At 39.0% G+C, this 27011-nt stretch overlaps 1 protein-coding gene across 1 annotated transcript in view; it reads right to left on the bottom strand.

Moving 5' to 3' along the window:
• Positions 1-10273: 10273 nt before the first annotated feature.
• IPO5 (importin 5) overlaps positions 10274-27011 on the bottom strand; it is a 39279-nt gene continuing 22541 nt past the window's right edge. Inside the window, exons 11-26 of the mRNA XM_032191147.1 lie at positions 26806-26930; positions 26629-26718; positions 26367-26540; positions 25945-26163; positions 25155-25238; positions 24198-24330; positions 23965-24086; positions 23383-23479; positions 22722-22894; positions 22222-22333; positions 21585-21640; positions 19135-19257; positions 18267-18486; positions 14971-15199; positions 13333-13474; positions 10274-11038 (exon numbers count right to left, since the gene is read on the bottom strand). Of these exons, the coding sequence (XP_032047038.1) occupies positions 10952-11038; positions 13333-13474; positions 14971-15199; positions 18267-18486; positions 19135-19257; positions 21585-21640; positions 22222-22333; positions 22722-22894; positions 23383-23479; positions 23965-24086; positions 24198-24330; positions 25155-25238; positions 25945-26163; positions 26367-26540; positions 26629-26718; positions 26806-26930 (2186 nt within the window). The 3' untranslated portion in view covers positions 10274-10951. The remainder of the gene's footprint in view (positions 11039-13332; positions 13475-14970; positions 15200-18266; positions 18487-19134; positions 19258-21584; positions 21641-22221; positions 22334-22721; positions 22895-23382; positions 23480-23964; positions 24087-24197; positions 24331-25154; positions 25239-25944; positions 26164-26366; positions 26541-26628; positions 26719-26805; positions 26931-27011) is intronic.

The raw sequence follows: 27011 nt of genomic DNA on the forward strand, positions 1-27011 counted from the left end.
TTTTTTACGTTAGCTGCATATATGTGCCAAGATGATCACCGGTGAAATGGTTAACAGATGAATCGTCCCTGAAGCTTCAGAAAAAGTTCACTTGAAATTAATGAAAAATTTATGCTCCTCAAAACTACATGCGATTGCATCACTTATGCTTACCTCATGCGCACATACAAGGGGAAAAGAAAGGCTCGTTTTTTTTTAAGAGACTCTGAGAATTCTGAAGCACTCATTAATGGATAAAAATGCCAAAGTACTGCAGTGTAAATTAAAACATTAATAATAAAATAAATTATTACTGTTATCTGTAAAAGAATAACGTTTCAAACTGCCAACGTGAGAACATTTGAGAAAATAGGAACCAAGGAAAAATACAGAGGTTTGTTAAAAAATAAAAATAGTTGAACATCCATTTGCTATTCACATTCAGGCTTCCAGTCCTAAAAACCATTTTCACCTTCTCTCCCAAAAGAAGGAAGAGCACTGTATATCAAGACAAAATACATATTCCTCCCATGCCAGTATTCCCATCGGAAACACTATACCTCCTCTGTCACGGTAAGGAGAGAGGGGTGATAATGGAAAGAGAAAATATTTGCAGATACGAAATGATTTCACATGTTGAGTACCAAATAAAAGTAATACTGAGGAAGAGCTGGCTTCTTCATCAAGTGCCATTGAGCCTGCCACGCAAGATGCAGTGCTGGGCAGGAATCATAGCCCATGATCTCCCTGCTGAATGTGGCTTTCAGAAAACAACCACCCAACCCCATCAATCTTTCAGTACTTCTTCTGAGAGGAAAACCAAATCTGTTGTTTGAAATTTCAGGGGAACGTGTCCCTGGCTTTCAGGGTTTGAGGTACAACTCCCTGCATTATAGCTCATTTTCTTCCAGTGTTTTTTGTCGTTTTGGACAGAGCAAACTTTATTAAAAGGTGTGTCTGCGCGTGATGGTTTCCAGAAGGACTTTACAACTAAATGCATTAAATGATTCCGAGACCATTTAACGCTGTGATGAAGAAGAACCATTTAAGTAGCTGGGCTGATACAAGCAAATATCATTTTAAAACAGAGAAAACCATGCTGTTTCTACATCCCCTCAGAATTTATGCCATGAGTAATCACAGCTGAGAAGAGTCCTCTTGCAAATACAAAGATCAGAGTGGCTCAGAGCATTGTCAGATTTAACAGTTCCCATGAAAACAATAACTCTCTTGCTCTCCTCTTCCCCTTCCATCCCCCTGCTGGTATTTTTGCTGTGACTTTCTGCAGGATAATACAACTGGTGCCAAAATAAATCCTCCCTGGATAATCCCCACTTACAGGTGGTAGTGGGGGAACCTTATCTGATGCTCTGTCACGTCCAGGGTTTCTCCTGGGTCCTCTCTAACTTCCTATGGGAAGACAAACATTTGATTTCTACATCAGCTAGTTACAACAGGTGACTTAATTACCCTCTTATCCATCGCCATATTCTTCTGCTTTCATTTTTAGAACATCTAAATCTGGCTGGAGGGAGCGACTGTAAAAGCTGTCAAGGCAAACATCGGTGCAGCATATGATTTCGCTATCTCCGAACGCAGGCCCTGAAATTAGCCAATTCCTCTAAATGTCAGACCAGCAGCCAGGTCTTCTGAGGGCGGTAATTTATTTGCTTCTCCTACGAGAAGCGTACCCGAGCAAAGAGAAACAAGACCATCATTTTTTATTTTTTTTTCGGTTGGGTTTAATATCACTAATGAAATTCCTTCTTCAAAAGGAATCCTTGAAACTTTCCGTTCAGAAAATGAAAGGCCTTAAATAATTTATAGAAATAATATTTCACTGTGGAAAGTTCAGCAAGATCTGCATAATTTCCATTTAATAAAATCAAATAATCAAATGATTAGAGACTTGAAAAGCATTTATTTGCCTGCTTTTTATCTCTTGTGCACTGCGGTTATTTATTTATTTTTCTCAGAAATAAAATTCCAGTGGATGAAAATAAAGCAACCATTCTAAAAAGTGGAATTAAGATGGGAAAATATGAAGTACCGGTTCCATTTCACTGATGAGAAAAATGAGAAAAAACATTTTCAGTGGTAAAATCTACCTTCTGCTCTATTCTACTTTCAACTCGGGAAGGAAAAGTTTCCTAGAAGGGCAGGTAGATTAAGTCTTCACTTTGTCTCCCATCACTTTGCTGATACACAGAATTGTTTTTCATGTTTTTCCCCGTAAATGTGTGTTCTCTGCTCTGTCACCGTCAAGGGTCCCATTTGACCTGTCCCGCATCTCTAGCAGCTTGGGCTCTTCCTGGGGGTTTTTAATGTGAGTGATGAATGCTGGAAGGTGGTCAGGGAAGGCTTTTGTGTATAATCCCTTCATTTTTTTGAGATGCAGGGTACAGGCCAAGGTGCGATGCATTTTTCCCATGCCCAAAGTTTCCACTAATACAAACATTTGTAATTCATTACCACTGCTTCCATGTAGATCATTTTCCTAATATATTTAAGAGAAAAAAAATACCCAATGTCTATTGCTACTAACTTTCTCCGATTCCTCAGTGGCCTGCATATCATATGTCTGCATCCCTATCACTATGATGGTGCTCTGTAGTCTTTCAGTTTGCTGTATGGTTTTCCACTTTGCAGTTATTTATATATGAGATTCAGAGTTTGCACTGAAAATGAAAACCTGAAACCTACAGGTTCTGGTTTATCAGTAATCACTAGGATACACTCGTCCTCTAAAAACATCTTCATTTTCTGTGATCATTTGCTGTTTTCAGGAGAATTTAAAGGAAAAGAAAAAAGAATCTTATTTTTTAAATATTGGTTTTCAAAAGGAGCATGAGCTTAATACATAACTGGATTGAACGCACTCTGCCCAAATAGGGCAGGCTTAACCAGAACAGCTCGCAGGAAATGTTTTAATGTGCCGGGGTTTTAATAATAGCCTGTACTAAATTTAACTGGTTCTTTATCCTAAAGATGCCTATCATCTCATGCTTTCAGATTCCCGAGTGCATTCCTCCCTTTGATATGTCTAATTGCCTCTCCACTGCCCGCTTGGCTTCTTCCCTCCGCAGTCACTGACAGCGCTGGGTGCTGCACATCTGTGCTGTGCCATATCTCCCTCTGGCACCGGGGAGGAAATCTTAAGCCTTATTTCCTGCTGTAATTTCTCCTCCTCGAGAGGCAAGACCAGTAACAAAGGGTCTGTAGTTCTCATAAAACCGCACCGACACTAAAACAGTTTAATCTTCCACCAGGGGCAGGCAGAGAGCCTCGCTGCGTGCTTTACTTTCTGCTGCACTTTGATCCTTTCTGTGGGTTATTTACTAAAATTCAGCATTTCAGATTTGCCACCTTTGAATACCTTAAAAAGAAACCTCAACACGTCGGCTGCTCGAAAACGGTGCAGAGAAAAGCAGAAGTAGATTTTATTATGCTTTTATTTGATTGTCTATTTCTCCTTTGTCTCCTGTTTAGAATCCATGTACCACTCAGCACTGCTTGCCATGTCCTCGTCAGACCCCACAGCAAACATCTACATGAATATTAGCACCGAGATATGTTTTAGATGAAGTGATTCCTATTCTAGTTTCTGCTATAGGGCCTGGCCGAAGAGGAGTTCAGATCTCACACAGCCTGGTACAAACGCAGAAAAGAGCACCTGAGGTGTACAGAGATTCGGCGTTGTCATGTTGTTTTTTCTAGGCACACCCATCAGAAATGGTTTTCATATTTTAATCACCAAGTACTAAAACACCCTTCCTGTTGTTCTAGATATCCAACACTTGATTTGGGTACCATTGTCTCTTGTGTTAGGAGAACCAATGAATTGTTCCCTATTCACCCACCTCCCTATGTGCATAACCACGTGGATGCACACCCTGTTTCCCTTCGAGTTGTCGCCTTTTCCAGTCCAAAGAGCCCAGACCTCTTCAGTTTCACTTCAGATGGCTGCTCTGCTAATGAATTAAACTCCTCACCTCTTTCTCAGTGTTTCTAATTTCGTTGTCCTTCTTTTCAGGCACCAACATCAAGACTACATATGAAGCCGAGGCAGAGGTGAGCTTCCATCTGGAAGGGAAGAGGAGCTCTTACAATGAGCACCAGCCTAATGCCATTCAATGGTGCCCTTTTTCCAACCAAAGCAATCATTCTCTTCCACCATAATGACGGTATTACCAGAGAAATTTAAGATTTGGGGGAAAGCTAATCATGATTCTCTTTTAAATGATCCAACAAGAGCGTGGTTGTGTTTGGAAGTTAGGGCTGGTAATTCACAGTAAGGGCAGGAGAAGATATTTAGGTGCCCAAGTCTCACAGTTTGCACACAAAGTCCAGGTGATTTGTTAAGAAATTGTTTTTTTAGAAGTTGTTTGAATTTTTAATACCCGTTTCATAAGGAAAAACATTGGCAGCTGTGTTAAAGAAGAAGAAAAACAACCCTAAAGCACACCAGCTGAAAACAGAGCATCTTTTCTATAAGACCAGGAAGGGGCTCAGGCTTTAGCAGACCAAACACCACAGATGAGATGGCTGAAACATGAGGCAAGACAAAAAACATCCACTGCTCTTATGTCAGGACGTATAAAACATTATTAAACGTTATCTTAGGAAAAAGAAGTTATGGGGGCAGCTGCTGTATTCGATATTTAGGAATGGTGAGCCTGCCCCAAACCAGCACCTTGCTGGTTTGGGGCAGGCTGTTTTATTTGTTGATCTTTTTTGTTTGTTTGTTTGTTTTTCCCAGGATAACAAATATTATGTGAAATGATTTTAATAGCAATGAGGGCAAAGAAGGAACTCCATCGTCCTGGATTTCATACGCGTATCTATTTTCTATCCAGTTACCCCTTTTTAACTTTCCACTTGAGATGCATTTTCTTATTACACTCTGCCGCCCCCAGCAACATCAGTAAGCTTCTGCTCACTTTGTGGACATTTTTGATGTTAATACGGAGCCCCAGGAGCTCACCCAGAAGCCGCAGCTCCTCCTCACTTGCTCCCAGAGCCTGGCAGGCGACCTCAGCTGAAACTCATTTCCTCCTTGCCCTATGGATGAGAATAGGGGAAGATGTGGTTAAATCTCTACTGATTGAGCCCCCCCCAACCCCTTTCTCTCATTTTTTGTCTCTGTGGTTGCAAGGGGCAGTTCTTGAGACGAGCTACCTGCCCTGTGTGCCCATCGCCAGCGAGCACAAGTTGCAGTTGATTTAACACCTGCCTGTAGGATGGTCCTGGCTGGAGACACCCTCCCCAAAAACCAGGGGCTATGAATTAGCACACTTGCCTTGTACCGGCACATGGCTCGCTAGTATTCAGTTGTATCATCTCCATCTACTGGCCAGAAGAAACTTTAGCTGGAGCACAGAAGTGGTGAAATACAACCACTGTACCCACACACTTCTTCAAGATAATTAATGTGGCCTCATTTTAGCAGTTTTTAGGGTGGCTTTTTTTTTTTCGCCCATGCAGGAATACCAACTCCTAACGAGGCAATTTTTGCCTGATATTTTTTTCCCCCAAATAATTACGATTACAAATCTCCACCGTAAAAATGTCTCTTGGCACTTTATTCTCAGCAGATATTAAAAACTGGTGATGCTGCACAATTTTACTCAAAGTAATTCCGGCAAGGTTAGCTTCCCCAGCTCAAAATACAATGCTATGATCACAGGTCTGAATACAAAACACGACTTTTATTCAAAGATACTTTTTTTCCTGGGAAATTAATGTTAGTTTTATAAAATAATGTATGAACTGAATGTTAAATTTGTTAGTTAATTTACATCAATCCTATCACCTGAGCATAGGACCGTGCAATTATTAAAGAACAATGTTTTGTTAGCAGCATCTATTACACACACAAACGAAACAACATCAGATATAATAAACAAACAGACCAAAATTTTCTGTAGCTTCTTAGCACACAAGCAGTCACACTTTCAGTACAGAAATATGAAGAAATTTCCACCTCCTCTTTCCCCACACTCACTGGTGTGGACAAAATGGGAGACAAGCCTTCTGCCTCACACTGACGAGGCAAACTCACAACTCCCCGCACTCACTGCTAGCTCAGGAATGCTTCAGCATTTACCCACAGGGAGTGCCTGCCAGCAAATATCCATCACACTTTTGTGGAAGACTCAGAAAAGGTTTATTGTAACAATCCCAAATGCCATTTCAGCAACCAGTGCTGCTCTTCTGCTGCCTCAGAAGAGCTTTGAACCTCCTTTTGGTAGAAGGAGGCACTGCATCCTCCAAAAAACAACCCAAAACAATCCCCAAACCAACCCAACCACAAATAAATAAATAAAACAAATTAAAAAATCCCAAACCCCAAACCCTTAAGGTATTTACTGCTGTTAAATTTTCATTATCTACTGCTAAATAAGCGAACCCCCACTACAAATACCTGTGTGCATCTAGTGTTAGCTTGAATTATTCTTAAAACAAAAGTGGTACCAAACTCAACCCATCAGTTTCATGGGTTAGCAGCTACAGAAATTCCCCGGGCCTGAAGAAAGGTCACGGACAACCTCGAGTGAGAAAGCAAAACCACAGAAATCAAAACTGACTCGAACGTACTAGGCCTTACCTCCCATTCTTGTAAGCATGTGGAGAACCTTACGTTGCAGGTGTCCAGCACAATGACAGGAACAGGTCGGACAGAGGCTGTGGACGGTCCCCTCAGAGCAGACATCATCAGAAACCAAACACCCTCTCAGGTTTCTTCTCTATCAAGTAATCGATCAGCCAATTTTGCAAGCAAAATTTGAGAGCACGCAACAAAGACCAAACAGCTGGGCCTCAGGGGCTGTAAAGGCAAAAACACGTCCTAAAACCTGAGCAACAAACCTCAGCTTTTCTACTGGGGTAACCATGATGTGACTGAGCTTAGCATTTTGTATGTAAAGGCATGAACGTACAGCTTTCACGTGTCCTGAAGAGGTCCCCCAGTTCCTCGTATCTCTTCTGCTTCAGAAGGTTCTGTGGAAACCTCTTCCTGATCCAAGAGCTTATGGCTTGCAGGGGTATCTTGAGTCTTTCCTCTTTCTTGTGAGGATGAATTCAGTAGTGGCAGAGAGGTATGAACTTGGTGTTGTACTGCTGCTGGTAGCCAGAGGCTAACATAAGCCAAAATCTAACTAAGTTGATGACAAATGGAGACCCCAATGGGGGTAGCTCACTCCTGGAAACAAAGAGTCTTCTAAAGCTCACATTTCAATGGGGATTAATTAGCAGATAATTTGTCAACGTGAAACATCCCAATAGCTTGTGAGAAGCAGGAGGGGGACTGTCCGACTTTTAGGGAGTCATTTATTTTTGATTGATTGATGCTAGGAGAAGGGAAAAAATAGATTCCAGAAAATCCAGCCACTGAGGCCAACTCAGTAGCCCTCAGACAGTCATCTCCTCTGGTACCAAACATTTCCTTATGATGAAACAGGGCGTGATCTCGAGACATCTGTTTTCCTTCACTGAAGAGCTGCAGACAAGTACATACATATAAATTTTGTCACAGATACCTAGTATCAGGTGAGATCAATCCCACGACTGTTATCCAATATTTATGCCAGACCCTTGATGTCTCAATGGATGATAAACTGTCCTGAGATGTTCTTTCTTGAAGCAATGCCAACATCTTCGTGATTAAAAAAAACCAGAATCTCTACCAAGCAGAAGCACAGACCCTGTTTGCTGCTTCCTTGAAGTCAACAGATGCATTTCGTAGAATTTAAGAGATGTGTAACTACGCACTGTCAGTTAAGCTGACAAATAAATAAGAGTGAATAATTAAACAGCAAAAGATAAGGTTGCTTCCCACAGATGCACAGTAAAATATTTCACAGTTGAAAAAAGTACTGGGTGGCAAACACTTGCCTTTATTACTACTCATACGACTCTCACTGGATTTGGAAGACTTGGTGTATGCATGCACCCCAATGGATACCACTAAGGCAAAAATAAAGCTCTAGTTTAAGAGCAAATGCAGATGTGTACTCTGTACATACACGCACACACAGTCATTAGGAAATTCACCTTCCTTCATTCGTTATTTCATCAAAAAAGCTCCAGCTGTGCAACATAGCTGTACTCATGGCATGAGACTAAAAGATCTAGATTTGTAGAAATCCCAGCAGCACACAAACCCTGCATCAAAAACACCAATTCTACAAGTCAGACAGAGCCAGGCAAAGGAGGCTGGGCGTTTATCTGCGTTAACAGCTTCTGTGAACAAGCTAGAGCTGCAAACATATTTGTTTCACCTTCATAACAATAAAAATAATGAGAGCTTACACAGGGACTCACCTAAGCTTCCAGGTGATCTGCTTCTAGAAACAAGGAACGCTTCCACTTGGGCATCTGGGTGGGTTTGGTTCCTCTTTGCTCTGCCAAAGCAGACCGCTGCTGTTGCACAGTGCTTGTTGTGCTTTCTCTCACCAAATGCGGTGGCTGAGTATTTTGATGAAGCACGGTCTGAAGCTCTACATGAGAAAGACGGTTGATATAAAATCATGCCCCTTCCGCTATTGATAATCGCAGTTAGATTCCATCAAGCCCTTCCTAAGAGTGACTTTTTATTTATTGACTGCAGATACAGCTGCTGTTGTACTACATATTGTTTGGGCAACAGCACTTCACTGCTTGCGGAAGATGAAGAATGGTTGGTAGCTTAGGAAGTTTTGTGTTCCTGTAAGCATCAGCTAAGGGACTTGAAAAAAGTTAAGAGATCTGGAGATTTTAAATTGGTTAAAAGTGAATTCAGAGTTTTTAAGGCTCAATGAGTTCAGAAAATGCTACAGAAGATTTGCATTACCCTGAACAAGTTCATTGGGGAGAGGCAAGATGAGACCTCTGCACTTCAAGGAACTGAAGCAGTGCTCTTCTGTTTGATAACATTATTGTTAACAAGGCAGAAGCATCTGCACAAAGCCGCCCTGCACTGCCTCCGGCACACAGAGCAACCCCAGCTCCTGGTTCTATCTGTTCCCCCTTATCTGGGCTGCAAGGAAAATCAGAATTGTTCCATCAGGAGAGCAGCTCCAACATTTCCACAGAGAGACATCACAGGAAGAGACAGACAATGCTGCTTCAGGGATAAAAGCACACGTACTACAATTCCTCCACCTACTGTTAGTCCAAAGAAAGGAAAAGAAAATTTCTAAGCCTGAAGCTTTGAGGAACCAGTGCAAGACAAAACATTTTTTTCCCTGCAGTTAAGTGAAATTCAAACAATACTACTTTAAACAGGAAAAATCAAGGGTATGAAATAAGCTGATTTTTGTAGTATCTGTGCTTGAGATAAGTAACCTGACTTGATAGTTATCTCACAATATCCAAGCCTTTTGAATTCATTTTCCAGACGTCTGAATGCTTGAACTTCGCAAATACAAGATTAAAAATATTTAACACAGTGGGAACTGGACCAGTAGGTACTTTCTTGTGTTATTTCAACTACCTCTAAACAAACTACTATGTCAATCCATATGGCTAAGACAGTTTTAAGTCACAGAAATGTTTGGATATAACGATCTCGGATGGTTTTTGATACTCCTCATTCTGTGTTGTTTTATTCAAACAACTTTCAGAGGCAAAACTAAGCTTACACGTAATAAATTCATTAGAGTAGTTTTCTACATTTTCTTGTTATGAAGAAAACTTGTACTTTCTTTTAAAATATCTGTGTATTTTAAGGGACTGTTGAGATTGACTTGAAAAACGCTGCAGTAAAAAACTGAAGCTTATAAAGATCAGCACATATACTAACATCTTGAAGGTAATATAAGCACAAAAACTTCACACTGACTTTTGTTAGAAATCAGATACTCTATGTTTATTTTAGCTTCATGTTAGCTGGTAAGTGGTGTATTGCTCTTGGAGTACTAAAAAAAAACAAAATCCTGAAACAGTTTTTGATTCTTTCAGGTCAGGCTACCAATTCTATATCTGATTGCTTTAAATAAAATACATACTACTGTTATCACCGGGTTGCACATTTGCAGCTGGAACAACGCTACATTTTATAAGTTATGAAATGCAATCGCATCTGAACATGATAAACATTAAGTCAAGATATGTAAGGTTACTGTCATAAAAGGAATGCAGTTAAGTTTCCATTCTACACACGTGGGTGAAAAATTTGTTAAAAAGTCAAGAAACAAAAAATGCATAAAATCTGTAATAGGCAACAATATACAAAGTTTCCAATATAAAATCATGACTTGTATAGTTTGTCACTTGCATCTTTTCACAAGAGGAAATTAAAAGAACCACACATCACTGGACTTCTACACAAGCTTCTTGTGTTTCAATGTCATTTATTGAGGAGTGAATGAGATACTGTCAGACATGCCAAAGAGACTTCACATTCAAGGGCTGGAAGCTGAACAGCTTTCCTCATTGAGTCACTGTACAAGTTGTTTTTTGGGAATCTGAAAGTGCGATCAATGAGGTCTTCATGCTCGATGTTTGTGTCTTCGGTTTTTCATCTTTTGATCTACTAACTTGTTGGGCAGAAGGGCACTTTCTACCCTACAAAGACTCACACTCCAATTAATACAATTAACACTAGATGTAGAGAAATGTTTATCTGTTATAACGTACATCTACTGCTGAATACAAGGTCTTAAAGCTGTTTCTTAATTCATTATGTCTAATGAGAAAATTCAACTTGTTTCCCTTTCACCATCATATGGATGGCTAATACCGTTAGAAAAATACTCTTCAGTGCTATTGTAGGGTTTACAGGAAACTTCTTCAGTGTTGTGGGATAGAAACCGATTTAAACACCGTTCGGAAAGAATGCTTCTTCCTGCTGCCACTGCCTGTAGGTTGCAGAAGTATGGCCTACACGCACTACAGTTCTGTTTTACTCAAAAAAAAGAAACAAAAGAAACCTAAACAATAGGGTAAACATTTATTTGGAGTTAGTTTTCTTGCAGATGATAATTAAGGCCCTTCAAGCAGAGTTCAGGAGCTCCTGTATGGCTGCCTGTTGATCTGCATTGAGCTGTGATATGCATTCTGTCCACAGTCCTCCAGATGTCTAGGGAAAAAAAAAGAAAGAAGAGAAGTTGTGTTTACGAAGGCTGACAAGCTTCTAAAGCACACACTAAGCTTTCACATGCTTAGAAAGCTCAACATTCACTGGGCTTATCCCTGTAACATACACATACGCCAAAGGACAGAGTGAAATCTTTGGTTTTATACACAGGTTCAATTAGAGATGCTGTGACATGCTCAATAGAGGCAAATTGTGGTTAAGTAGCACCAGGAGTAATTGATTTGAAACTCCTGGGAACTCCCTGCAACTACCTGGGTCAAATTACAAATTGACTCTTCATTCTAACCATTTGCTCTGCCTTACACTCAAGTTAAAAGATCAATGTTCAAGCAAAACTGAATGGTTCTTAAATACGAGATTATCTTTTAGGTACTGGTGCATCAATAATGCCTTGAGAGAAACTGAGCAGTGTGATTATAGCATGACTGTGTGTGTATGTGTAAAATTCTGCTGCAGACGCACTGGATTACTGTTTAGTGAGAAGAACAGCAAATTGCCTCCCACAGAGAATGCATACACCATTTATCCAGGTAAACGTAAACCCACACGCTCCTTTGTCTCAGAATACCTCGTGTGCTACCAGAGTCCTCTGCTGAGAGGCTAAGCTTTTAAAGTCAACAGCAGTAGGGGCTGGTGCTAATGGTACCAGAAAATCCTGAAAACTAAAAAAGGTTTGAAAAAAAGGTTTGGGTTATCAAAAGCAGCTGAAACAACTTGCACCTTGGCTTAGAACAACAATAACAGGAAAGAAAATATTGCATGTGATTGGCTTTAGGTCAGCAGATTGTCCTTTGCAGTGATAGCAGTGATCTTTAAGTACAGTAAAATACAATAAAACAAGCTTTTAAAAATATAAGTTTGATATATTTTCAGCTATTATAAGTGCCCTGTTCTCACACATTTAGAAAAATAAAAGTGGATACTAATTCTTTTGTGTTCTGTGAAGACAAAGTCCTCATGATTTTTTTTTTTATTTTTAGGTTTAGCTTGTTTTAAATAAGATTAGGCATTTTATACTCTCAGTGTACAGTGGAACACTGCAGAATTAAGTGTGCTCTTCCAGCACTCCTGAAATTTAAATTGATACTACACTGAAATATTTCTGGCATGAGAACACCTAAGCACGAGGAAAAAAGTTCGCATCTAATTCCAACTATGACTGTAATGTTACTCATGTCAGGTGCTGGCAATGGAACAGCTTACTCAGATGACTGGAGAAGAAAATCTGCCTGCTGCTGCTTCGCAGATTCTAGGAGACTGTTAGCAACTATACAGCCTTCCAAATTCCTACCATGGTATAAACATTTACAGTGCTCTGCTGCAGTCAAATTATTGTGTGGAGAGATACAAGATAGGTAACAGTAAATAAACTACAATTCTTAAACAAAAAATTACCACCAAGAAAACCACCCATACCATGAGCTTTATGATTTGCTCCAAATCCCAGACACATTTGGTAGGCCATGTGCTTGGCAGGCACACAACTTTGTATCATTAGGTGCTGCAACTGTCAAGCCAGCCCACCTGGTGGCACGTGGGCCTGGATCAGATCTGTCCCATTTGCACTATCACCTACAACACTGCAGAAAAGTGCAGTGTGAATACTGAGAACGATGACATCCTCATTGCCCAGCACCTGAAGTACTCCATGAAATACATTAAGTACAAATGAAGTGAGCTTTGAGGTGGTTCCCTGAACGTAGGGAAGCATGGAACAGAAGCCTATAGTTAAGCTGGATTAAAGAGGGCAGCGGTAAAATTACTTGTAGTTTGCACTCATTCTCTAACAAAGTTCCTAAGCCTCTGCTCTATTGGTAAGTCACCACAGGATGCTGGGGACCCTTAAAGGAACCATGTGGCTGACCAAATTCTGCAGTAGAGTTCACTGATACACAGATAGGCAGATTCCTCTCCAGACTTCAATTTCTGACTCATAGAAGGAAATTAAAAGAAAAAAAAGCCAAAAGCCAAAAACCTAATACTGGCTAGCATGTTAACCACCTAGTTGCATGTATCTTAAAACTATTTTTTTTTCCAATTAACAGGGACCTGAAAAGTTTAGACAAAAAGACAAGCTTTATTCCTTTTCCAAGTGTAAATGTTACCAAGTTTTATCAGTAACAGTTCTAGGAATGTCCAAGGATCTCCACGATCACTGCTTGAAGCATCATTCTCTCTCTAAGGAGACAAGGCTCTCAAAACTGATTTAATGGTTTGCTTAGATCCAAAAGCAGATCCTAAATGTTTTCTTAGGTGTGAAACAAACAAGTGTTTACCTGCACTTGGCGAACAACATTAGCCAATCGCTTGGTACAAGGATCTTCGTGTTTAATAGCTTCATGAATTTCACCATCCGCAATTATACTGAATATTCTGGGGAGGTTGGAGTTGTTGGGACCGAGGACAACCGGGTTGTTGCTGTTATGATCAAAATAGATATTACAAATAAATCAGTGCTTAACTAAAGAAGTTCGGTAAACATTTCAAATGTAGGTTGAGTCATTTTGAAATATCATATTCTTAAGCTGCTTGTTTACATTTCAGTTTCATTCAGCTTAGTAAGTAGGCATAGCTTTGTTGCCTGCAGACAGAATGTTCCCTCTCCTGTTAATGTTTAACCAGCTGATTCTTTAACCAGCCTACACTATCAGAAAGAAGTTCTGTACTTTATGGAGCTGTTGAGTTCCACGCAGATGGAACTGTAAGTAATGCGACAGAAATACCCTGCCTAAAAGGGCCTCTTTCTTTCCCTCTCAGTGCTGGAAGTGGGACGAGGTTGTATTACTGGTGTCAGAGAGCACCAGTGACTTCAGCTCTGCCAGCACTCTCACTGACAGCACAAGTAAACAGTTCTGAACCCTCTCTCCCAGCCAAGTGCTGGAGTAGAGGAGTGCTGGCAACCAGAGATCTGGGTGGAAAACATGTTCCACTTCCAGCCCTGCCACCTACCACTGCTAGAACACAGGGGCTGTGAATGCAGAAGTACGTAACAAGGCAGAGCCATCTGCACAGAGCTGGGGACAAGAGCAATGTGCTCATAGTAGAACTCTCAATTTCTGTACGTGTGTGCATACGTCAGTATTATGCTATCTCAATACAACTGAGGTATTATCAGTATAGAGCCTTCAGTTACCATCACCCATTTCCAGATACTACCTTAACAAAGCACCAACAGATACACAGTAATAATTAACACAGCTTTCCTACAGTCTTTCCTATTTAGTGACTTACTTTCTACTTTTCTAGTAAGACATAATAATTAGCATCAGCCAATAGCTAGAACATGACTACTATATAATGATTCAGAAGCTGAAATTCCTGTACACAGTTACCAAGTGCAACTTGCACCTGCACCAGAAATCCCTGCCCTCCATCCCTGACCTGCAGGAGGAAGCACAAATCTAAAGAACAAGCTCTGGGACAAGATGCTTTGAACAGTAACTGAAATTACTACACACTTCAGGGAGACGCTCCATCATGAAATTATCTATTATTTCTCTACTTCACACTTCGTTGATATTCAACATCAAAAAGGTGCAAAGCTATTTTAAAAGGTTATGAAAACAAGACTGCAAGTGCATGCATGCTGTTCCTGAGTAAAAACACCTGGGCAGTGCTGAGATACAAGCAGAGTATCAAGAGTTTGCCTGAAACTTTCATCAGAAGTTCCCAGCTGATATGCTCCCATCATGTACATATAAAGCTGCCAGGATTTTTTTCAAGACATGTTAGGATGAGAACAGTGACTGTTTATAGAACAGTAATAACACACTGGAAGGCTCGGTTACGACTTTGTAAATTATCTTCTCTAACGCGTCCATAGGTTAATCTGACAGCTTCTCAGTTTTAGAAAATGAATGCAAACAACCTGCAAACGAGCTTGTTTTCTGCTTAATGTCAAGAGTTCACCTTACCTCTCAATTAAGTCACACAGATAATTGAAAGTATGAACAGCTTCTTCTTTATCTTCATGAAGCGGAAGCCATGATAACCAGTGTGGCAGAACTTCTTCAACATTTACACAGTCTGGCTTGAATTTCATTATCTTTCCTACAGCTGAAATGCAGTTCTCTGTTGCGTTGACATTCTCTTTGGTTTTGGCATCTGGTGACTGAATGACTCTCACCAGCAAAGGAAGCGCTTCTAATTGTTAAACGAACAAAAGAATAAAATTTAACGCACAAATGCACAATCAAGTTATATTTCATCAACATCACAAATTCCACAAGATAATTGCATATATTACAAAAGGTGTATGAACTAGGTTGTAGTGGTTTTTTTTTGTCACCCAAGCACCAAAATCCAGCTGTCCCAATGCTCTGCTGCTGCCCTGTTACTCCAGTCATGCCAATGACCCCCTGCTTTTAGGTTCTTCCCTTGCTTTGCTTTACAAAAGCAAAAGAAAAAACCTTCAGTCTCTCAGCTGTACTTGCACAACCTACAAGACATTGTAATTTATGGTTAAAAGACAGATTAAACAGACATTTGTTATCTAACAGCTTTTATAAACATAGATGATGAAAAGCACTAGAACAGTGACATTCACTTTAATTTGGACTGCAGTGCATGTCTACAGCGCCTGCCTGCTGTTGACATATTTGCATGTGCATACACACACACAAATATATGAACATACATTTTATGTCCCTATTCCCCCCCCCCATCACTCCCAAAAAGAAGTGCACGAGGAAAAGCTCATAAAACTAATCTCATCTGGTGAATCCACCTGGCATGGTTTAGGTCGCAAAAATCAAACTTCACAGAAAAATACCCATTTTCTCACAAGGCTAATAACAATTTATTTAAAATAGTGGGTAACCACATACATACTTCTAATGAGCATTCACATCACGTTTTTAGTTACTTCTGTCCATGCAGCCTTCAGAAGCACCCTAAAAGCAGGAAGGGCTGTCCCTGTGTTCTGCTAAAAATACAGTCCTAAACCTGTAAAATGCTAAACCAGCACAGAAAACAGGTTGTGGAATCGTGCAGAAGGCACGCTTCAAAATAACTCCAATTACTGAAGAGTGAGATCTCACACTACTTGATTCTCATCAGTAAGCTTTGCAGTTAAGTAATACACTGTGACACTTTGGTATACTGCCCTTACTGAATTTGATTTAAGAATCAAATTCTGGAGAAATATGATCAATCCTAGAGCTAGAAGGGGATACTCTTATGGGGTTGGTTATTACAGAACCACAGCAACATTGGTCAGTAGAACCTGTGTACTGAACGCAGGATAACAGGACTTCTGTGGAACAAGCTCTGCTTTACAGAGAAGTCCGCAATGTCCAGACAAACTGAATCTGCATTTTACACCTCAGGCTATCATGACTACTGTAGCTAAAACTCATCTGCATTTCCCCACGCTGCTCCGTAGTAATGGATGACTGTGTGTAGGTATGTGTCTTTGCAGCCCTAAGATTAGTAAGGCACCCAAATCAGCATCATCTTCTCCCTGCAATTTAGGAGACTTTTCTTTTTTCCTGTCTAGAAAACAGATCTATTCTCACATAGACTTTACAGTACATAATAATAATAAAAAAAAAAGTCAAACCAAACAACCCCCAAAAATACCCCACCACCTTTTAACTATAAAAGAACATCTTCTATAATCGTTTTTTGTAAAGACTGTTTATGCTGTCATCTTACTCCACCAAAAGACTTGAGGCCACCAATATGAAGAAACACATGTGTTTGATTAATGCAGTATTCACACAAAATAGATGATTATATCCTTCTACCAACATAAGAATCACTGTGTGGCCCAGGTCAGAAGTGACATCTGAAGATCAGAGAATGAGACCCCACAAACTCTCTGGGCTACCTGTTCCAGTGCTCTGTCACCCTCTCAGTGAAGTGCCCCCTCCTATTCAGCTGGAACCTCCTGTGCTTCAGTTTGTGGCCATTGCCTCTCATCCTGTCACTTGGCACAACTGAAAAGAGACCAGCTCCATCCTTTTGACACCCCCCCCTCAGGTATTTATACACATTGATGAGGCTTTCCCTCAGTCTTCTCTTTTCCAGGGTGAAGAGGCCCAGCTCTCTCAGCCTGTTCTCATACAACAGGTACTCCAGTCCTCTGATCATCTTTGTAGCCCTCCTCTGGACTCACTCCAGTAGCTCCATGTCCCTCTTGTACCGGGGAGCCCAGAACTGGACACAGTACTCCAGGTGTGGCCTCACCAGGCCTGAGTAGAGGGGGAGGATCACCTCCCTTGAGCTGCTGGCACTCTTCCAAACCACCCCAGGTTACCTTCTTGGCCACAAGGGCACATTGCTGACTCACAGCCAGCCTGCTGTCCACCAGGATTCCCAGGTCCCTCTCTGCAGAGCTGCTCTCCAGCAGGACACCCCCAGCCTGTACTGGTGCTTGGGGTCATTCCTCCTTAGGGACAGGACCCTGCACTTGCCCTTGTTGAACTTCACAAGGTTAGAAGCAAGAAATAGGAGCAATATTGACAGTCCCATAAATTATAACCTTGTAGACTTATTTCTTTTCCCCCTCAGCTACCTGATTTATTGTAGTTTTCCACCCTTTAACCTTACTTATTTGTTCTTTACTAACTCTATTTTTAATCCTTTGTTTCACCATAAAGTAGCTCCTGCATCTACAAGTTCCAGAGATTCCTATCTTTTTTTCATCTGAGTGTCAGAAATATCCAAATTGAAATAGTCTTTTTCTGAACTCTCAGGTTTTTACATACTGCTGCAAAGTTGCAACAAAACAATATGCTAGCACCATATTTATAACCTAATTTCTTTACTGATTAATATAAGAGCTCACAAACATGATGTTTTCAGAGAAGACCGTAAAACCTATGGTGTAGGTAGCTTCTCATGCCATGGATTTAGTTTGTTCTAATCACAGCACATCATCTCTTAAAATAAATCACAAAGTTCTTTTACGTACAATTGTATCTAAAATACTTTTGCGATGCCTGCTAATAAGCTGTATGCTGTAAAATAAAAAGGTTATTTTATCTCAACATCCAACTAAAGGTGAAGGTCTGGGCTTAGTCAAGAATTGTTTGTCCAAATACGAAGAAAAGGACCAAAGTTGTTTAAAAGGTTTAAAGTTGGCCAAGGTAAAGTCTAATGAATGACAAGTAAAATGAGACTTCAACAGCTGAAAAAATACACCACCAAAAAACCACCACGAAAACTCCAAAATGAGAACAGTTCTGACTTCAGTGAACGCACGTACCTGTGCAAAAAGGCCGATAGCTGTCCCCACCAAATTGTGCCATAACTCCAACACCGTAGGCAGCTGCTTGCCTAACCTCCGGGCTGTTATCACATATTGACTGTAGCATTGGCCTCAGGAAGTATTCAGCGTACTTGAAGGAAGAGGGGCTGCAGTGCTCCACGATGTCGTCAAAAATGCACAGCCCCCACTGCCTATCCGGCCATGGCCTCTGTGGACACTGCAGCAAAAACAGGTAATATTGAAGCCACCTTAAAATAAGTAGTTTTGTACATTCAATGATTCTATCAACAAAACAATCAGTGTTATAGTAACAGTGGTCTAGCATTTTTGTTAAATTCTTCCTGGATTAATATTAATTCTACAAACACATCAATTTCTATAGTGGTAGTTGCAACAGTATCGCAAACAGAATAAAATCCAGGTGAACACTTGAGCTAATTAAAAGAATAATAGTTTATGCTAAATCCTTTACCTGTATTTCACGCTCCATTACCTATTCCATTCTCAATTTTTCCCAATAGTCTGCCATGCTTTTTTTGTCTCCCTTCTTAAAATCCCTTTTAGACAGTATCAGACATTCCCAGGAAAATTAAACTTCTAAAAATAATTGTGCCAAAGATCCTAGATCTTGCAACATAGAAATTATAATTATCATAGCAGGGCATTTAAAAAAAAACAAAACAAAACATGGCATGCCTTCCTATTAGACCTGGACTAAACCTTGAAATGCCTCTATTTTGTAAAACAACTGCTACATTCTATCTACCAAGTTCTTAGATGCCAGCATGGAATACCTACTACTGCACATTCAGGAGAAACAAACAAGTGACAAAAAAGACAGTAAAAAAGACAATTAGGTACTTACAATTAAGTTGACAATTAGTGGAAGTAGCCTTTCAAACCACGGTAACACCTTCTCTTTATAACTGCTGAATATTGAGTGCAAAATGTCGGATACTTTAGTCAAAATATAAACGTCACTGTCATCCTGATAGGAAAAGGATACAACTCACATTGAGACTAATGATCTTTAAAATACCAGAAAATCACATGAAACCCTAAGGTCTCTAAACTAATAGAAGAAAGCTGTTTAATGATGTGGTTTTGTAAGGAGTCTTTTTAAATCCAGTATTTTGAACTCATGCTTTAAGGTTAAAGTGCACTGCTATTTAACTTAAGAGCATCCAATCACCTAAGACTCGTAGGTTTCTTTCAGGGACAGAAAAGTTTTAAGACAAATGCTTCAGTGGATTCTCTTTACAGAAAAGGGAAGGCCCTTTTCCTCTTCTGGAGCTTACATATATTGGAAAAGCTTTTATTGAAAAGTAAACAGATTATTGCCTTTGTGCGAGAACGTGGCAAAAATATGAGGAGTATTTATCTTCTTTTATCCTTTAACTTCACTTTTCACCTTGCCTAATTAATGAATCAAACTGGTGAAGCACACATTCATTGCACAGATTCAGCTATCAACTCACATCATATTTGCAAGTGAGGACTGCAACCCTAGACATGCTTGTGCTGGGAAAACCATTTGACTTTGTTCTGTTGTACTCTGCATGGTTCCCTTAATCAGTTTATCCTTTCATGGGCAGGGAAAACAGAACACAGGTAGTTTCTGGTCCCTAGTGAGAAACTACTAACTATTTCTCATGCAACAGGCAGCCTGCCACAACATGATATTTAAACTCTCACTGTTTAGCCAACTTCTGCATTGCCAAGGCATAATTTAAGCAGTAACTCTGGAACACATGCACAAATGAAAATAGAGAAAAAACTGCTGCAGCTCAGCACATCACGAGGTCCATCTGGCCTGGTATGGAATTAAAAAATTATTTATTTTACTAATAGCCAATAACAGATGCATAGGGATACAGATACATGTATGTTTGCGTGATGTATTATGCCTCCTCCTACTCCACATCAGATCAAAAAAATAGTTATTGCCTAAGCCAGAGCTGTATCTGGATATTTGATTGACATTACTGTTTCAGTATCTATCTTTCCTGACTTCTGTCATTGTCTTTATGTACCCCTTAATATTTGTGCTGCCTTAAGGTAAGTGCTTACGTACACATATTCTGGGACTAAAGATGTATATCCAAATGTTGCTCATTACTACGTGTTAATTCTGTCCATATGGCAAGTGACATTCTGGTCCTACGCCTACTTTCACAAAGCAACACAGACAAGTCCTCCTTGCAATCTTTAAAAAAAGATCAAATATGAATTAAAGCATTTTTAAAAATGCCTTGCAACTCTGCAGAGTATGGGTACCGCTTCTCTGAAATGGTTCTGTTTGCTAGCATTTTCTCTCCTTATCGCTATGGAGTGACAGTTAAGAAAAAAAGACTAAACACTACAAATAAGAAAAGGAGAAAAAAATCAGGAAAGGCTTTTGATTCAAGACTTGAACTGGGGGCTTTTTGTTGTTTTTGATCCCAAGCAGTATGTAGTTGCCAGAATTCTATCCTTTTAAATGCAAGCCTAAAATTCCCAAAGGAAGAGGGCACAAGAAATGCATTATTTAAGAATGCATTTGCATACAGGTACCTAATTTGTTAGGGTATATTCTAGAGTCTGCAAACAGTGTAAATTCAGATAGTCAAGCTTCACAATCTAATTATGCATCACGTGGAAAAATTTTCTTAAATTTACTGAGTATCCTGTGTCTCATTATACACAGTGGTGACTTACTCTTTATTAATCTCTCCATACTAATGATGATTTAACAGAACTATTGTGTCTTTTCTAGAGTCACCTCTACTTCAAACTGAAGTCAGCTCCGTATCTTAGCAGATAAATAATTTTGGTATTCTCTCCTAAGCAAACAATATGCCACCTGTTCATTCTGTCGTCCTCCTGTGATACTATTTTAAGGCTATCCCTTTTTCAGACAGGCTCCTGATCTCATGTGTCAGAGATCTAGCTCAAAGATTAAGAGCAACCTAGGTAATTAGGCACAAAGGAAAATAAGTCGGCAAGCATGGGCCTTGGATTCTCACAACAGCATTTGACAGCAAACTACTTAAGAAAAAGTTATCTGAGAAGAATTGCTTGAGAGGATGAAGGAAGTGAGAAGCTAGATCCTGAAATTTTTCTTTCAGTATACTGGACAAGGAAACCTTTGGTGCTTTCTAACTCACACGCACAGCATGACCCATTTCTTGAAGGAATATGACAACAGTGCATTCCCTCAGGAAGAAATAATTCTGAGAGCAGACATTATACTTTAACTGAATTGCATGTCTTATCTGTGTAATGCATTTCCATCCTGGTACTTTATGAGGGGAAAAGCTTCCCAAACCAACTTACTTCATCTTGTAATGACTCTTCAACTTGTTCATCATAGTCTTCATCTTGTCTTTTCACTAAATTAAAAAGAAAAGATACGTTAAACAACTAGAATTGCTGCATATGCTTACGAAGCCTGTGAAAGGAAAAGTAGATTCGGAAACAAATTTAGAAAACAGTAAACACTATCTGAGGATGCAACAGGAATTTCCTGTCTTTACGAAACTTCACAGAGCTTTCACAGAAAAACAAATACACTGATATGCCCCAGACCAGTAACATGTAAAAGAACATGAAACCTGTTCACAAGGACAAGAAAGTGTATAGAAATAAGACACCACTGTTGCTTTAAAATTGCAAAGTCTTCAGATGAAAAGACACAAGTGATAACACCACAGACAAATGCCATCTTCAGGTAATCTATCCATCAAGTTTTGATTAATCTACTACAGTATTTCTGCAAATTACACTATCTGCATTCTCCCAGAGCTTACACATGTAATTCAGTGGATTTTGTTGTTTCAAAGTCCAACTGCCTTGTATAAATACACAAGTTAAAGAAATCCCAACTAAGCATTTTTGTGTTCAGAAATTAGAAATTCTGCTTTAAAGAACAGCTACTATGACTCCACATCAACAGAAATGTATGCGGACCTACCCTGTCTTAATTCTTGATTTTTAAAGTGCTCTTCTAGTTTTCCTTTTAATATTCCTCCAAGTTCTTCAAAATGTTCGTTGTTAAGGCATCCATCTCCCATTACCTCAATGCACTAGTGAAAGAAAATGATCAGTTTTTCAGATTTAAGGTACCTGAGCAGTCTCAATGAAATCTAAAACATGCAGAAAATATTAATGCACGCTAAGTGATCATTAGCAGAAATAACATTAGTAGAGCTTTCACGCTGGGATCAATTCTCAAATTAATCAAGTAAGGCACAGTATCACTGCACATTTCACCCACATTGTTCAAGTGGTTTGTGATTAAAATAAACAAGCCTGGTATTTATTTTAGGTTAATACCTTATTTATCCCACCCCCCCCTTTCCTCCCTGCCCAAACATTCAAAATCCCAATGTACAGCTAGAAAAATCAGAGCAAAAATGTACCTTGAAAAGCTATCAACAGTATCGCCACATAATTTGTAAGGAAAAGAGTTACCTTTGCAAAAGAATGCATTATTTCTGAGAGAACATCTGAATCTGGTTCCGTCCCAATCGCCTTGATGAGCGCATCACACATGAAGTGCCACATCTGTGTGAGGTACTCTGGCCCACGAACTCTAGCACATTCAAGAAGGAGGGGCATCGACTCTGCTGCTGCCACTCGAACACGTTTTATTATTAAGGAAATGAAACGATCAAGGCCAACATTAAGCCTTAGAATGCAAGCACTACTCACCATAATGACATTAGTTTCCTACTTGAAATTGATTTTTTATTACACTCTAATGCGTTTAATTTCTTAATTACATACATATTAAGATTATTAAAAAATTAAACTGTTTGCTATTTAGACGTTGTTTCAAGCCTATTTCAAACAGAAAAGCTATTCAAGTTGCCTCAGTTTGTTGACACAAAGAACACTTTCTGTACTGTTTGCTTTCAAAGTTACAGATAAGCTTACTTGAAAGAAACTAGGGGGATAGCTAGAATTTGTTTCCTAAAGGCATATGTAAACCAACATTTCCTCTCCCAAATCTGCTATAAAGCAACAGAATATTCTAACACTAACACTTTCAATTAATTTAGGCAATAGTAACCAAGACTGATTCTTCCAAACTATGTTTCCATTTTCACAGTCAAATTCATTCATAGGATATCATCGTGGAAATAGAACTTCAGTAAGGGAACCATCAGCTTCACAACTTGTTCTGTGTACTCCACAAACCCTTCCTTTAGCTCTTTTGCATAGCAAACCTGAAACATAAAATATTGAGGCGTCACCTTTAATGGAAAATACCTTTACTAACATTTTTAAATTACAGAATGGGAAGAAAGATAGTTAAAAGACTGGAATTTAACATGCAATAATCTACTTACTTAGCCCCTCAACTGTGGCAGTTTAAGAAACCCTAATAGCAACATCATTTCACACTCTTAAAGCATACTTTAATAAAAACAATTCAGAAACATCAGTATTTGCAAAAAAAAAAAAAAAGTAAAATTCTTTAACATCTTCAATTCTGTAAAAATTCTGCTAACACTTGCTATTCAACCAGAAACTCTAACAATACCTTTAATCAAGTAAACAGAATAATTAATGCCTGAAATCCAAACTCACTGTCACCAAAAAGAAAAAAACTCTTTAATTCAATACCATAGAGAATATTTGTTACGGATTTTGGTTTCAAGATTTGATTGTCCAGGAATACATAGGTCACCAAGACCACCCTATTACTCACCAGCATCTGGCAAGCGGTTGCTTTTTCTTCAAGGCCTGCAGTTTTAATTCCAAAACTCTGTTGATCTCCTAAGTTTACAAATTCCCAACCGTCATCATCACTCATATTCTCCATATCTTGTGCTGTTATTAAAAAAAAAAAAAAAAAAAAAAAGTAATTAAAAAATCTTAAAGTGATATGACATTTCTTTTTCTTTCAGTGTTTTTTAAGTCAAGCATTAGCTTAAAACTTACTGTCTAAGAGAGCTACTTCAGGTTTAATGGATGCAGTCTTCATTAAAGGTCCCATTACAACAGGAAGGTACTGCTGAAATTCCTTTCCAAGAATTTTACACATCCTGGCCCATGCTGAGATCATATAAGAAATCTGTAAGAAAGAATACAGTCAGAATTTTCATGTCCTACTTTTTATTTTAATGCATATTTAAAAGGATATCATAAAAGAAGAACATTATACAACAGGACTTCTGTTTTGAGAATGTTGGCAGTGCATAAAATGTATTTCAAAGAGAAGACTAAGAAAAACAAATTCAATATGCAAGCCATGTAAAAATTAAACTTCAAAAGAACTCTCCCCCAAGACTATATTCATAACAACGCATTGACAGTATCTCTTATCATAGATGCTATACATGTTAAAATATGGCAGTATAAGATGTACTGGTAAGGCAATCATGACTGTCATCAAAAGAATTTCTCTCTGAAACGAATAATTTCCTGAATTTAAATGATGCTGCTGAACCTCATCCCTGAAGATAGCAAACAGAGCACAAGACTGTAATACTGTGGTTTAAGTGGATTTCTTTTTAGCAGTTGCACAAGTCAAAATAGTGCTTTGCTCTTTTGGACAGCTGCCTAGTGAAACTTGTGGAGCTATTCATAAGAAGGTGGCAGGAAGTGAATAAGTCATACAATGCCAAATAAAGTAGTAGCTAATAGACAGGGAATGATTGCTCACATGCTGAAGTCTCCTCACGAAATATAATCCCTGGAAGTCTGACATCCTATACACAATTCTGTGAAAGATTCTAAGGACCTCTCAGGGCAGTGAATATTAAGTTTTCTAAGATGTGATGAACAGTTAGCCTGAAGCTGTAACTACTTTTTTTCCCCCTTTAAGGAATATCATATTGCAAAGAACACTAAATATAAACCACAAAATATGCACTATAGAAGAGGATTTTAACATACCTGTGGATCATCATCTTCTAGATCACTGAAGTCTGTCTGTGTCTTCAGCAACAGCTGCATTACATCCGATGCATCTTGCATAAACTAGATGTGGGAAAAAGTGGTGTTGAAGGCAAATTAAAAGGGTACTTGCCTGAATCTTAACACCAAACAATTTAAGGGAGTGTTTATGTCCAACACACTATCAAGACAAGCTAAACCTTGAAATAGACTGAAATGAAGATACAAGTAAAAACTTTTTTTCCTGGAAGCATCACCAAGTGATCCTAGTCTTAAGCTTCACTGTATTGGCACTTTTACAGATATGCATTTTAACCAGTGTATCAACACACAAAAAAAACCTGCCAAATACATCAAGCATCATGACAAATTACTACTACCAGTTCTACAGTTCTATTACAAGCACATCCAAACTTTTCAAGGAATCTGCCTGTAAAAACAAATAAATTCTTATGCTGAGCTTCCTTTTAACTATATAGATTTTCGCCACTATTACGAGCCCACTTAAACGAGATGCTCCAGTATGACTCTTAAAACAAAAAGAAAACACATTTTCAACATTGTCCAATAAAACAAGAATAACTTAAGTTGATGTATTTCTGTAAGATTCACTTCTGAATTTGTGATCTGAACAGAAAGACTGTTGCCACAGAATAAAACAGGAATGCAAACACGGAAAGCAGCAACAACATAACTGTACGTTTAACAAGTAATTGCGTCAATTCAAAGTGAACATCACAAAAAAACACAGCTGTTTTAAAATACATTAATACAATAGATAAGATCTTACCTTTTCTTTCCCAACAGCAAGACCAATTAGGCTGATGCATTCAATAGTTTTTCCTCGTAAAAGTCTTAGCTCCTTCTGAACAGCATTCTCAACAATGTGCTTTAAAGAAGTCATAAATAAGTCATAGTAGGGAACAAACTTCTCCTCTGCTGTATCTGCAACCGATGCGATTGAAGTCACAACTTGCTCCAAAACTAGTTTAGTGCCTTTCTGTATCAACTTGAAGAGAGGAAGAATAAAGTGTTATATTTCATTAAAAAACGTGCTTTAAAAAGCATGCAAAATCTCAAAAATGTGCTCTTGTATGTATCCCATTCTTGTCAGCTTATAACACCAGCAGATCTACCTACTGGTTTACATCAGATGTCATAGTTCAGCTATTCTACATATGCGAGCGATTACGTTTGTTCAGTGTATTATACCTCTTGCAATTTTATCACCATAGTGGAATGAAGATGTTTCACTAGATTATCCAAATACGGAATAAGCAGTGACTTGGGACAGTCTTCAGTGAAGTTTATGAGTGCTGCAGCTGCATGGGCTTGAACACGCTGGTTGCCTTGATCCTCCATGGTTTGCAGAAGAGCTGCTATCACCTGAAAAAGAAAATGTTTAGTTTTAGAAAAACATGTTTCTGGATGGGACAAGATTTTACCTTTTTTTTGGTACTGTTCTACTACTTGCCTTCTCGTGAAATTTCTTTTGAAAGCCAGGTGCAAAGTCAGTTGCCATTTGTCCGATAGCATTGCAAGCAGCATATCTCACTCTTGGATGCTGAAAAAATATTACCCTCAAATGGTTAAGTAGTAGTCATAAGAGCAGAAATGAAAATGTTTTGAAATAATTAAGTATTAGACTCACAGGATCCTGAAGGAACAGCAAAACAAAATTTACTATCTCATTTAAAATTCCCTCCATCTGTTGGTGGCAACCTTCTCCAATGGCTGAGAGTGCCATCAAGCCAGCGTGCCTGTATTTCCAGTCAGCTACAGAAGATTGAAAAAATATTTATTATTCATTTTGGAAACCACAGAGCACCCCAAAGACTAATTAAAAAAAGTGATGGG

The sequence above is a fragment of the Aythya fuligula genome, chromosome 1 (assembly GCF_009819795.1).
Source record: "Aythya fuligula isolate bAytFul2 chromosome 1, bAytFul2.pri, whole genome shotgun sequence".
In the NCBI taxonomy this organism is placed as follows: Eukaryota; Metazoa; Chordata; class Aves; order Anseriformes; family Anatidae; genus Aythya; species Aythya fuligula.